This window comes from Sciurus vulgaris (assembly GCF_902686455.1).
Source record: "Sciurus vulgaris genome assembly, chromosome: 8".
In the NCBI taxonomy this organism is placed as follows: Eukaryota; Metazoa; Chordata; class Mammalia; order Rodentia; family Sciuridae; genus Sciurus; species Sciurus vulgaris.
The window spans coordinates 65,887,592-65,900,515 of NC_136468.1; the positions used below are offsets into that span (position 1 = coordinate 65,887,592).

The window sequence follows — 12,924 nt, forward strand, 5'->3', positions numbered from 1 at the left end:
GCTACCTTATAGGAACATGGTGTGTTTTATGTAGTATAACAAAAGCAGAGCAAAAACACATACTTAATATATGATGTCACTTAAAATTATTAGAATAGTATGAAATGAAAAGAAAACAATAGGGCTGGGGTTGTCGTTCAGTGGTAGAGGGATTGCCTAGCATGGGGGAGGCACCAGGTTCAATTCTCAGCACCACATAAAAATAAATAAATAAAATAAAGGTATTGTGTCCATCGAATGAAAAAAAATTAAAAGAGAAAACAATACATTAAACATGAGAATAGTATTTAGAGGTCCTTCCTAGTGTTTTGCATCACTGAACTGCTCCTATCAAGAAGCAAGGATTAAAAGCAGGATCCAAGACAAGCAAAACCTGGGACATGTTCTGAAATCTGAATGGTATAGCAAATGTGTCCACCAAACACATTGTATCTTTGGACATTAAAACAAATAGCTAGGAAATGTTGGCTTTCTACTGAAAGTAGAAGACAGAAAATATAGAAATGAAAATATTCTAAGAAGAGAAAATAACTGTTCAGAAAATTATGAAGTGCTATTTATTAAAACACACTAGCTGGCTTGAATGAAAGAAAAGATTTAGTTAGAATGTCCATTGGGAAGATTTCTAGGAACAAAGGATGACAGCCTTTTCGCTGGTTCTACACCACCTGGACATCTGAGAAGGGTCCACGTGTCACTCTTCTGCATGACTATGTGTCCACTGCAGTTGTACTTACACTAGTGAACCACCTACCTGCAGTTTTGTCTTCCATAAACATGTCGAAAGCAATTCTCCCGACAGGGCCGGCGTCTGCCGGGGAGCGTTCGTGCTGGGGCACTGGAGCACTGCTGAAGGTGTCCAGCATGACAGTCCTCTGGTCAGCAGAGCCTGAGATGAGGACGTTGTCAATAGCCCAGTCATTCTGGTCCAGACCATCATGTCTTGGCTGCCACCAGCGGAAACGAGTAGCAATCTCTTTAGCATCAGGAGGGAGAAGGATATTCACAAATCTAAAAGAAAAAGATGGCAGTGGGAAAAACCCTTGTCACCTATGTGAATAAAACATAAGCAACATTTGATAGATATTTTATGTCCCATGAAGGATGAGGGAGGGAGAGGCACTAGCTAAAATAATTTTTAAAAACCATAACTAACTGGTTTGATTTTATAGTCTTGGCAGTCATTAAATTGGGGAAATAGAATGTGAACAAATGCAAGCATCCTGGCACTCTCCACTTACTTCAACTGTCCGTGGCAGGCTTGGAGGGACTCCAGTGTTTTGAATACCCGGGAATACCTGTAGGCCTACAGAATGGCACACTGGCAGACACAGCCAATATTGAGGTTTTTGCCCCTGTCTCCAAGGGGTTGGTTCCAACTGTCTCTTTCCCTTGGCATCTTGTGTTCACTCTAGTCCCCTGAGTGCCAGTAACTGGCTTGGAATATGGACACCAGATTGTGGCAGGACATTTGGGCTCTCAGCCTGATGGTACCAGGTACACTCTCAGGTGTCTGAGGTACACACAAACATTGTCTGCTCTTCAAAAACATTCCATTAAGAAATACCGAGGGGTTGGGGTTGTGGCTCAGTGGTAGAGCGCATGCCTAGCACATCTGAGGCAATGGATTCAGTCCTCAGCACCGCATACAAATAAATAAATAAATAAATAAATAAAACAAAGGTATTGTGTACATCTACAATTAAAAATATTAAAAAAAAAAGAAATACTGAATGAGAATGAGCTAACAAGCCAGCCCAGCACACTCACCCTGACTTAGTCACCAAAGAAAAGACAGACCAAGAAAAACACTGCTCTGTGTTCCAACAAGAACTTTTTATTAGCTAGGAATAAGGTTTAAAAAAATCCCCTAATTAAAATATGCATTAAAACCCAGGAAAGTATCAGATCTTTTTAAATTTATATTCACAACTTGTAAGTTCTATTGTGGAAAATAATTTCCTTAGGTTTACTCTACTCTGAATAAAGGATCATTTTTTAAAATCTATCTTTTTTACTTCAAAGGCTCTCTTTTAGTGCTCCTGGATCGGACCAACCGGCTCAAGTCCAACCCAAGATGAACCCTCAACTGAGATCTTTAGTGGAAGTCACTTGAATCTGCCTTTCACATTAAAGAGGTTTCATTACTTTAGTTTTGTTTATATGGTATCATCTTGTGTGTTTTATTTTTTCCTTCCTCTCTTTTTTATGTCTTCTGGGAGATTACAGTGCTCAGGATAATAAGCAGTATTCCAGGCGTGAACCAACGAAGATTCACCAAAGCTAGGAAGCTTTTAGTTGGGTTATTAACACTATGATTTTAAATACTATTTTGATTTCCCCTATCATTTTGTACACTCTTTGAATTATGGCAGCCTAATGGGTATTGATATCAGGGAAGGAAAGTACAGTCTGTGGATCTTGGACCCTTACCTGTGTTGTTCCTATGAGTACAGAGACATCAGTCTCTAGGCAGATACCTCTCCAAAGTTCATTTTCTCATGATTCTCATCTGCCACCTTCCATTTGTGTATGTATGAGCACCTTGTAACCTCATTGACTCAGCACATTTAATTAACATTTTAAAATAAGTTAATAATATCAGAAATCTACCAGCTTCTGGGGGGATGTACAATTGTACTTCTTCATCTGGAGCAATGATTTTTTAATGTATTTTTTTCTTTCTTGTTTCTAAAAATTAGTTTTCTTTCTCTGATAAATCCTCAACCTTATTTTCAATGTCTTTGGAGTAGAAAGTTATTTAAGGCTGCTTGAAAGTCTAAATAAATCATGACCACAGTTCCCACCTTGGTCAATGTGTTTCTTCTTCAGAGAACTAAAGCCGATGACACGTGATGCTTCCATCCTCAGAAACACAACTCCCTCTCCCTGTGGTTATGCTGCTGAAGTGTTCATGCTTCAGTCAATAAAGTCCTCCCCAAAGACCAGGGAAACAGATTACTTGGCTTGTATATTATCTCCTCTTAATAGGTGAGTACATTTTTTACAGTGTTACACTGTGTACCACTTAACTCCTAGCTGGAGTCCTTTGTTGGTTTCCAAGTTTAATACAAGCCCAGGATTTAAAATTTTGCTTGTGGAGGTTGCTGGTATTTCCTCCATTACCCTTCTATTTTTCTGTGTCCTAAAAGGCGCCTATCTTTTTATCAAGGTGACTAGCCACCCAGAATAAAATCAAGTCCAGCCTTCCTTGCATCTGAGTGTGGTTATGTGACTAAATTCTAGGAATGAGAATGGAAGTATGTGCTACTGTTAGGAAGCTGCTCTAACGAGATAGCACATCCTTCTTACCCCCTCATCCTTCCTGCTGGCTGGAGGAACTCATTGCCCTTTTGGATCATGAGATCAAAGTCACATGTTAAGTGTAGCAGAACAAGAAGACAGAAGGAATCTGGGTCTCTGCTGCTTGTGGAGCCCCCATAGCAGCCCTAGGCTACTTTTTTTTTGGGGGGGGGGGATCTGATTTACATAAGAGAAAAAATTTTTGTTTAACTTATTAACTTATTTAAAAATTTTTGTTTAATTTATTTATAGTGGAACCTATTCTTAACTGATACATCGAATTTAAATAATCATTTATAAAATTTTTGTTTTACTCAATTTTTAGCCTGTACCTGGCTTGTCATGTAGTAAAGGACTATCTGTTTCTTTTTTTAATTAGTGCCTTATAATTATACATACAGTTCCATTTGACATATTCATAAATGCATATCACATAGCTTGCTCCATTTCGGTCCCCAGTACTTGCCTTTTCTTTCCCCTCTTCCTTTACCTGGTCCCTTTCTCTATTCTATTGGTCTTCCTCCTATTTATTTATTACCTGTATTTTTTTGTGTTTCTTTCTTTTTTTGGTACCAGGGATTTAAGCCAGGGGCCCTTAACCACTGAGCTACATCCCCAGCCCTTTTTTTATATTTTATTTTATTTTAGGTTCTCACTAAGTTTTAGGGCCTTGCTAAGTTGTTGAGGCTGGCTTTGAACTCATGATCCTCCCGCCCCCGCCTCCCAAGTTACTAGGATTACAGGCATGGCCCATGCCACCGCACCTGGCTATTATCTGTATTTCTTGGATTGCACTGTATTTCTTTCCTTCTCTCCCTGTCCCTCCTCTTCTCTTCTCCCTCTTCTCTTACCTTCTACTTTAATAAATATGCCCTTTTCCTTTTTAATAATTTCTTTGACCTTTGTAACTGATCAAATTGATTGTTTTTGGTCCTACCAAAAGAGAAATATATATATATATATAAATAAATAAATATATAAATATATAATATATATTAATATATAATATATAATATAAATATATAATATATATTTATATAATACTTATATATATTATATAAATATATACTATATAAATATATATAATATATATTTATTTATATATATATTTCTCTTTTTTCCCCATATCTTTTATTGGTGCATTATAATTATACATAATGGTGGGATTTATTGTTACATACATGTTCGTGCATACAATATAAATAACATTTGTTTTTTTTTAAATTACCCATATGCTATGTGTTTATTCAAAGTTTTTTAATAAGGGGTTTTAAAATAGACTCTAGACTTCTTAGGATATTTACATCTTATTTTGTTTCTTTTCTTTTTCTAGCCCAAAATTCTCTAAAACTGAGTGGATACTATATAAATAAATATTTGTTTTTCTGTTTCCCAAAATGTTGTTAAAATTAAATATCATACACATTAATTTCTATGGGTTTTTGCATTGATTTTATTCGCTGTTGACTCTGATAGCATATTTCATCTTATTCTGGGATGAGAAAACTGCATTTTTTTTTTTTGAATGGGAACTGATCTCAGGGGTGCTTTATCACGGAGCTACATCCCCAGACCTTTTTATTTTTTATTTTGAGACAGGGTCTCACTAAATTGCTTAGGGCCTAAGTTGCTGAGGCTGGTTTCAAACTTGCAATCCTCAGCCTCCCAAATCGCTGGGATTATAGGTATGTGCCTATAACTTAAATGCTTTTAAAATAAAAACCCAAACCAGCTATTTATTCAGCCCAGAAAGCTTTCTTCATGATAGTCCTAAAGGCATCCTCCATTGATAACTAAGTCACAGTCCCCTTCAGTTCCCTGAGACTGATTTCTGGTAGTCTTACTGAACATTTTTTTCTCAACAGATCACTTATTAGAGATAAAATAGAACACACACCCAGGTTTACTGTACTGGTCATAGAAAATTTCCATTAGCAGATTCCAGGTAATGCCTCCATTGACAGAATATTCCAAGAGAACACCTTGGTTGCGGTTGTTTGGTGTGATCAAGCATCCATACATGAAGTAAAATTGGATAAACTCTGCGTTAGTGAGGTTTAGATCCACAGTGACTAGCAAACGACTGCAACCCTAAGGAAAAGAAGGAGAATTAAAAAAAGAATTAAAAAAGAAGGAGAATTAAAAAAAAAAGCACTGATAAAAAATCTTGATTTCAGAAAATAGAATTTATCTGGTTTCTATTCTTTTTCTTTATATATCTTTTATAATCCAAGTCACACAGTATTGTTGCACTGGTTTTCTTATCATCTGTCTTACTATGCTATCTCCTAGCATGGTGCCCAGTATATAATAGGTACTCAGCAAATGTTTGCTCAACTTTGAAATTTTAGTATTCAAGACTTACTTACTTATTGTATTGAAATTTTAGTGTTCTGGTCATGCATTCTAAGGAGATTTTCTATATATGCATATTTATCTTATATATATATATATATATATATATATATACACACACACACACACACACACATATATATATACATATATATACACTGGGGATTGAACCCAACCAGGGCCTTTTACATGCTAGCTGGGTAAGTGCTCTACCACTGAGCTACATCCCCAGACATTTTTATTTTGAGACAGGGTCTTACTAAGTTGCCCAGGCAGGCCTCAAACTGGTGATTCTCCTGCTTCAGCCCTCTGAATACAGGTGTGCACCACTATATCTGGTTCTTTCTATATATTTTTTGTAATAAACAAGGTGAGGGGTGGATTTAAAGTAATTATCAAACTATTTCTTATTATTAATTGGCATTTATTATATATATATTTTAAAAGGGAATAGCAGATTGAGATGACTACTTTAACATGAACATTTTGATGACAATTTAAATTTGAAAATTTTATATGATATAGTTAGAGATAATAGTTGCAATGTTTTTTACTTAAACATTTATAGTAGATTTAATGTCATCTATATTAATCCACTAATTAATTTTGATAGGTAGATGTTTTTTGGTTGAACATACATGGAAATCTAGGCTACTTAAGAGGTCCACCTAAGACAGGAAGAGAGTCCTAAACACTGTGTTCTTAGTGTTGATGATTATGAAAATCCTATATACTTTATTCTTTTTACTCTTAGGCTAACATACTGAACACAAATAATATACATCATTGGGGCCAATGGAAACTCTAAGGTAGAGCATGGTAGAAAAAATAGTTAATAGCAAATTTGCTTTTTTAAAAAAAATAATTTGCCTATCTAATCATGGTATTGGAGAAACTGTGTTCTTAAAGTTCATCTTTGGCAGCAAAGGAAAATGATTATAAAATTTATTAAAGAAAGTTCCCAACATTGCTGCTGTCAGTCACAAAATAATATGCTATACAAAGAAGTGCCTAGTAATTACTGAAAATTATTCTTTCTTGAATAATTTTAGAAAGAATGAATTGTTGTTAATAAATTCAGGAATCACTGAAGCTCATTTTCCAGATTTTTGGCTCCTTAAATCCCAAATCTGTTGCAAGCTCAAGGGTTTTCAATTAGTTACATCCAGATGGAAGCCCTCCCAACCTGTGCAAGTTCTCTTCCAGGATGGAAATCCATTTAAGTCCTTTTAAAATGTGTACTTAAATATTCCCTGTGCTGACACTACTCTGCATAATTAAATTGTCTCAACTGATTTGTGGTAGGAAAATACTGGAAATAATCAGTATTTTTGGATTTGTGTGAAGTTGCAAGTTCAGATCAGTGTTGAGCATTTAGGGCAACTAGGGTAACTAGCTCTCTGTATCTTGATTTACCCATTTTACTTCAAAAGAGACTCAATCATTTGGGGGAAACTTAAAGGATGTAGAAATGATTAACCAGCAGCCAAGCCCTCACCCCGCTGAAATGGAGAGCCAGCCCTGAAGCCACAGCCCCACACACGGTACTCAATTTTCCTCCGTTCACAGTCAGCCAGTTCTGGTTGGAGGGAGCACGATTGAAGTTGTCTTTGAGTTGGGTTGGAAGGGAGGTCTCAGGCTCGTCACAGTACAGGCCACCCCACTGCTCATCACAGCTGGATGTGGAGAAAGAGGAAGGAAAAGTCAACATCAAACAAAACCCCTGCAAGTAGATTCTCATATTAGTGAAGTCAACTCTTTTTCCTAGTCCAGGATGATGAAAGGTTACTGATGTTCACAGAGCTTGCCAGAATTCACTTGTTCTCCTTAACAATGCGTTAGATTACAAAAAAGCTGTGAATTACCCACCTCGAGGCTTTCCTGAAATAGTGACTTCGGGGTTATAGGTGGAGAAAAAGAAACAACTTCAAAGAAATTATTAAAACCCTGTCTCTCCATGACCCGACTCTGGATGGCTGATAAATGATTATAGCTGCCAAGCTGAATTGGTGGGTCCTCTATTTATGAAATTGGTGTTTTTAATGTAGGTTTTGGGTCAATTTGGAATCCAACAGGCCATGTTCCAAGCATCTGAAGATAATTTGCATAGTAACTGTCATCTATGATCAAAGGACTGACTCCCCTGTTCAGGATGGAAGGGGATGTGAACATAGAACTGGGAAGCTCAAGGATCTTCAAGGCCAGTCTGCAAAATGGTTGTGATCATTAATCAAAGGAAAGACTTCCCAGGATGTGATGATTAGTGGAAAAGAGAATATGTATCCTTTAGCATCATTTTCATTCATATTTCCCCATCAAAAAGTATAATCTTTGGGGCCGGGGTTGTGGCTCAGTGGTAGAGCTTTGTCTGGAATGTATGGGGCACTGGGTTCAATCCTCAGCTCCACATAAAGATAAAATAAAGGCATTGGGTCCACCTACAACTAAAAATATATTTAAAAAGTATAAATCTTTGATAGTAAAGCATAAGCTATAGTGCAGGTGTGTGCACACATGTGTGAATGTGCCCACACACATACTCATATGCATACTTTATTTTTATTCTTCCAAAGATGCTACAGCTTTCTAAGAATAATATACTAGGCCTCTTCGTCAAATATGCCTGGTAACTTGACCAGACTGTTATATACCTTTTTATGCAAATGACATTGGAATACCAATTAAACATGACAAATGCACATCATTACAAATATTCAGACCTAAGTGAGAAAAATATATATGAGATGTTTTATTTTTGGTCAGAATATACTGAACTCTTGAACCTTTTCTAATGACTGTTTCAAGGCTCAAGTGTGTCACAGAAACACAGAAGGAAATAAAATATAGTCAATTACAATTCAGCTTTCTCCTGACAAGGTATCTGTTGTTCAGTTCCTAATCTCTAAGCAAGAATGAAGATACAATACCCATCAAGTCCACAGTTAGCACAGTGTCATATTTCAGGAAAAACATATAACCTAAGGTAGCTTGGGAGTGATTCAAAAACCAGTTTCAGGAAAACCTCCTAGATGGTATGTGAATCAGCTTTGGACAGAAGGAAGAAAAAAGTGTACTTACACACAGCCTCCCTGGAGGCACCTCCCATGGCCACTGCACATGTCTATGCAGCCATCCCCAATATAGACATTATCTATTGCCCATGTCTGCTGCTTGTCAAAAGGAGCTGGTTGATGCCAACGGAAACGAGTGGCTTGGGACCTTGGAAGAAGAAGAGAATCACAATGAAGGATGCAGTGGAATGGAGTCCTGAATTTTTTTATGGGAAATACCATAGAGTGATACCAGGGCTGTTGCTAACTTAAATTCGAAAAGAATGCCTGCCCTCGAGCAGCTGTAACCCCTCTGCATTCAACTTTGGAACAAAATATGCCCTGAATTTCAGCCTCCACTTGCATCCTAAGACAGGTACTTTTGTACAATGGGCACCCTGGTCCACCTCATGCAGCATACTTCAGGAATTCTCCCAATGAAAGTCTTAGAGACAGTATGACTATAAAACGGGGGATCAAAGAACACCTAGGTAATTCTATAGAGAAAAGAGAGGGTGAAAAATATGACTAGACTTCATATTGATTTAAAAGCAATATGGAGAACAAATATTCTCCATTCCAGAAGCAGAAGCATCAGTTTTGGGAGTGTCTTGTTCAGAAACACAAATAAGCATATGTGTTTCAGAGGCACTAGATGGCAGTAAAATCTAAACAATATGTGAGGCTCATGTATTGAGGTGAACATTAAATGACTTGTAAAGGAAATCATTTGTGTTTATTGATCCATGTGTGTTTTGGCTTTTGACTAAGGAATATCTGTTTTAGGTGGGACAGAAGATGAAACGACAGCAAGGATCTTGTGTTTTCTAATTGAAAACATTTATATAAAGCTTAGAAAATAGAAAAGAAATGATTCAGAATTAAAATCTTCTTTTGGAACATAAATAATTCAGTGAAATAAGTGTCCCCCTGAGCATGTGTGCACCACTGATCTCTCCACAATTCTCCTTGCTCCCCAGCTTCCATATGTTCCCCCAGCAGAGTCGTCTCTGCCTAATTTCCTCTTATCACTTCCTATTGCATTTCACTTAGACCCCAAACTCTTTGGTTCATGAGGTTCCTCCTAAGCAAAGCCCTCCTTTCTCCTATATCCTGGTTACTGGTGTCCAGAGCATCAATTCTTTCTGTGCCCCAAACAAACTCTTGCCCACCCTCCTGAATACATGCTTGTCTTTTCTCTCACTTTTTCTATGCCTGGTTCATCCCTGTGGGTCCTTCAGGTCTCTGAGGAAGTATCAAGCCCTCATAGACACTTTTTTTTCTTGAATCTTTTAAAAATGACATTTGTTCCCTATTATTCTCTGTCATAGCAAACTGTTCATTTCCTTCCTTGGTATTCAGCATAATCATAATCATGCATTGATCTACACATGTATGTGATGGCTACCTGTCTGTTCCCTGGAATTCTAAGTTATAAGGGAGTGAGTGGGGTGGATTCCTTTCTACACTACATTGTACACTTAATGGACAGCACCTAGTACAAAGCAGTGCTCTGTAGGTAGAGGGAATTTGTATCCGGGCCGCCATTATCATAGAAGGCAATGTTGTGACGATCTCCCCCACTTGGAGCTGTACAGCTCAGTGGCTCTGCTATTTTTAATGACAGAATTTATTAACAGCTATTATCTGTTTACATGCAGCACCATCTGTAAGTAACATAATGGAAAACCATATTTTTATAACTCAATTCTTGCATTCTGATAACTAGTCAACATTTATATCTGTATTCTGTCTTTCTTTTAAACTCTTAAGTTTCTGAAGGGCAGGGAATACCTCTGTATTCCTTCAGGGGATATTGTTTGGTAACTTCAGAGCTTATAGACAGTAAATAAGTAATAAACATTCCCTGTTCCCCTAATATCATATACATGCTTCACTGAAGTCCTTATCAGCTTGTATTTTAAACTACCCATTTATATGTAGTTTCCTCTGTTAGGTAATCTCCTTATTTATCATTTTATTGTTGGCACCTATAGCTTGGACTTCATAAACATCGACTGAAAGAATATTAAGTTGATAGAAATAAAAATGCCCCAAAAAAGTCAAATAAAAGACATCTTGTAGGGCAGGGTCTGGGGTCAGCTGTGCAGGGCAGTGACTTGGTGGCTGTCGAAGGAGAAGAAAGCTTCCCAGCAATTGTGAGGTGGCACGGGCTGCCCAGCAGGGGGTGGCTTTACAGTCATGGCTGTGTTTAATCACAGTCTGAGCAACCACTGAACAGAGAGACCAGACAGAAGATTTAAGAGCCTGAGGCATTGTTGGCGTTGACAGCTTTTGTGGGGACTTCCAACCCTGACATTTTCAGTTTGCGCAACTCTCTGGAGTTCTACAGAAAAGGAAACAGTGGGAGACAAGGTGAAGAATGTACTGAAACCAGAGTTGTCCAGTGGAAGTAAAGACAAGTGAGGGCTCTAATTTGTACTCTGCCACTAGTGAGTTCCATTTCGACGGTGAGTAATTTAACATCCGTAACAAGGAGGTTACATTCGACCATTTCTAAGGAATTATAATTATTCTTAGGAATAATTATACCAAGTAATTATGTTCCCATAAAACAAGGGTGCATATATCATTTAATATTACTCCATAAGAAGAAGAAACACTTTCACTAAGAGGAGGAACTAGAATAGGAGTTCACAAGGATCTGGAAGTTGAATTCAACCTCTAAGCCTTCAATAAGTTTCTTATTCCCAGCACTGTCAGTCTCTCCACGTGAAGGGGCCAAATCACTTATGTTTATGGGCTGACACTTCCCCATCTGTAGAACTAGGCAATGCTACTTCCTGACTCACAAGGGTGTTGTGAAAATTAATTAGTTCGTGTTTACCAAGACCTACAAGTGCCTCGGTGTATCCCTTGGCAGGTGTCATCCTTTATCCTGAAGGTTCCTTAAAATGATAGCCACCACCAGCTGCTGCTTCTTGGAGTTGGAGAAAAAATGGCCCCAGAGCAGATTTTTCATTTTTACACATCCTTCAAATCTCTCCTTTTGCATACATTTTTGAATTTATACCATTTCCACCCCATCTAAAGCATACAGCAAGGCTACATAAGTGTAAAACACAATGTCTCTGGAATGCCCCTTTCAGTTCCTAGGGACCTTATCAAGTCAAGGGAACAGAGAGCAGCTAGGCCAGAATGTCTGGATGGTGGTACCTTGAAGGACATTGCCTTTCTTTCACGTATGCTGGGAACTAGGATGAGGTAGTGTTATTTGTGGAAAGCTGCTTTTTTGGACGTATTCCAGGACAGCTGCTCCTTGGGGTGCTGGTCAGACCAGGAACAAAGAAAGTTAAGCAAGCTAATGCTGCTTAACTTCTGTAGTCTAGCTTATAGAATGCTTCTCTCTGTGGTAACTGGTGTGGAACTTGGGGCACTGTGGAAAGGATACATGTCCCTCAGCTGGCTACCACTGGATAAAATGTTGTGAGGGAGAGGAGGTATCTTCTGGAGCACCACTCTGAGGCAAAGGAGGTGCCACCTGGTGAAGCACTGTGAAGGACAGAGGTGCTCCTGTCCAGCCAAAGCCACTGGACTCTGGTGAAGTCTTCTGCCTAGCCCATTGCCACTGGCTCTTCCCCAATGGCATTTCCTAATATAACCCTATATCTTACCCCTCCCCGCCCTTTTCTGGGTTCTGGATCTCTCAACAACCTATGTCTGTCCTAGAACAAATGGGCTGTGGACCTTTCACCATTGCTAAGCAGTTAAAAAGCTGCTGCCAATGATAACGTGGTTCCCATCGCTTGCCTCCTGGTCCTTTCCCCACGCTGCCTCCACATCTTTTAATAGATTTCAACATACATTTCAGATCCTTTGCTTCTGCTCTTTTCCTCAGGATGACTTCATCCTCCCACTCTAACAGTGAAGATAAGGCCCAATGACCCAAGTCACACACTGATTCCCTAATAAAACTAGGGGAGGATCTCATTTCATTGTTACTTCGTATCCCCATTCAGTACATCTTTCAAACCATATTGCACACAACCTCTCAAAATCAAAGTGAGTAAGAGGTTTTAAATGAGTCACCCCACCTGGCCTTTCTTTTTCCCTTGGTAGAGAATAAATGGAGAACTCTGTAACAATCCGGGCCCAACCATGACTGTGTGATGTTGGGGAAAATCAAATAACCTCTCTGTCTTAGAGTCCTCATTACAAAAGTGAGGCAGAGAGATCTGAGGTTAAAGGAGCCTGA

At 38.3% G+C, this 12,924-nt stretch overlaps 1 protein-coding gene across 3 annotated transcripts in view; it reads right to left on the reverse strand.

Annotated features, from left to right (window-relative positions):
• The window catches only part of RELN (reelin), a 472,616-nt gene that overhangs the window by 33,067 nt on the left and 426,625 nt on the right, over nt 1-12,924 (reverse strand). For all 3 annotated transcript variants that reach the window (XM_079149959.1, XM_079149958.1, XM_079149957.1), the window contains exons 47-50: nt 8,737-8,877; nt 7,157-7,334; nt 5,201-5,394; nt 755-1,011 (exon numbers count right to left, since the gene is read on the reverse strand). In XM_079149959.1, the coding sequence (XP_079006085.1) occupies nt 755-1,011; nt 5,201-5,394; nt 7,157-7,334; nt 8,737-8,877 (770 nt within the window). The remainder of the gene's footprint in view (nt 1-754; nt 1,012-5,200; nt 5,395-7,156; nt 7,335-8,736; nt 8,878-12,924) is intronic.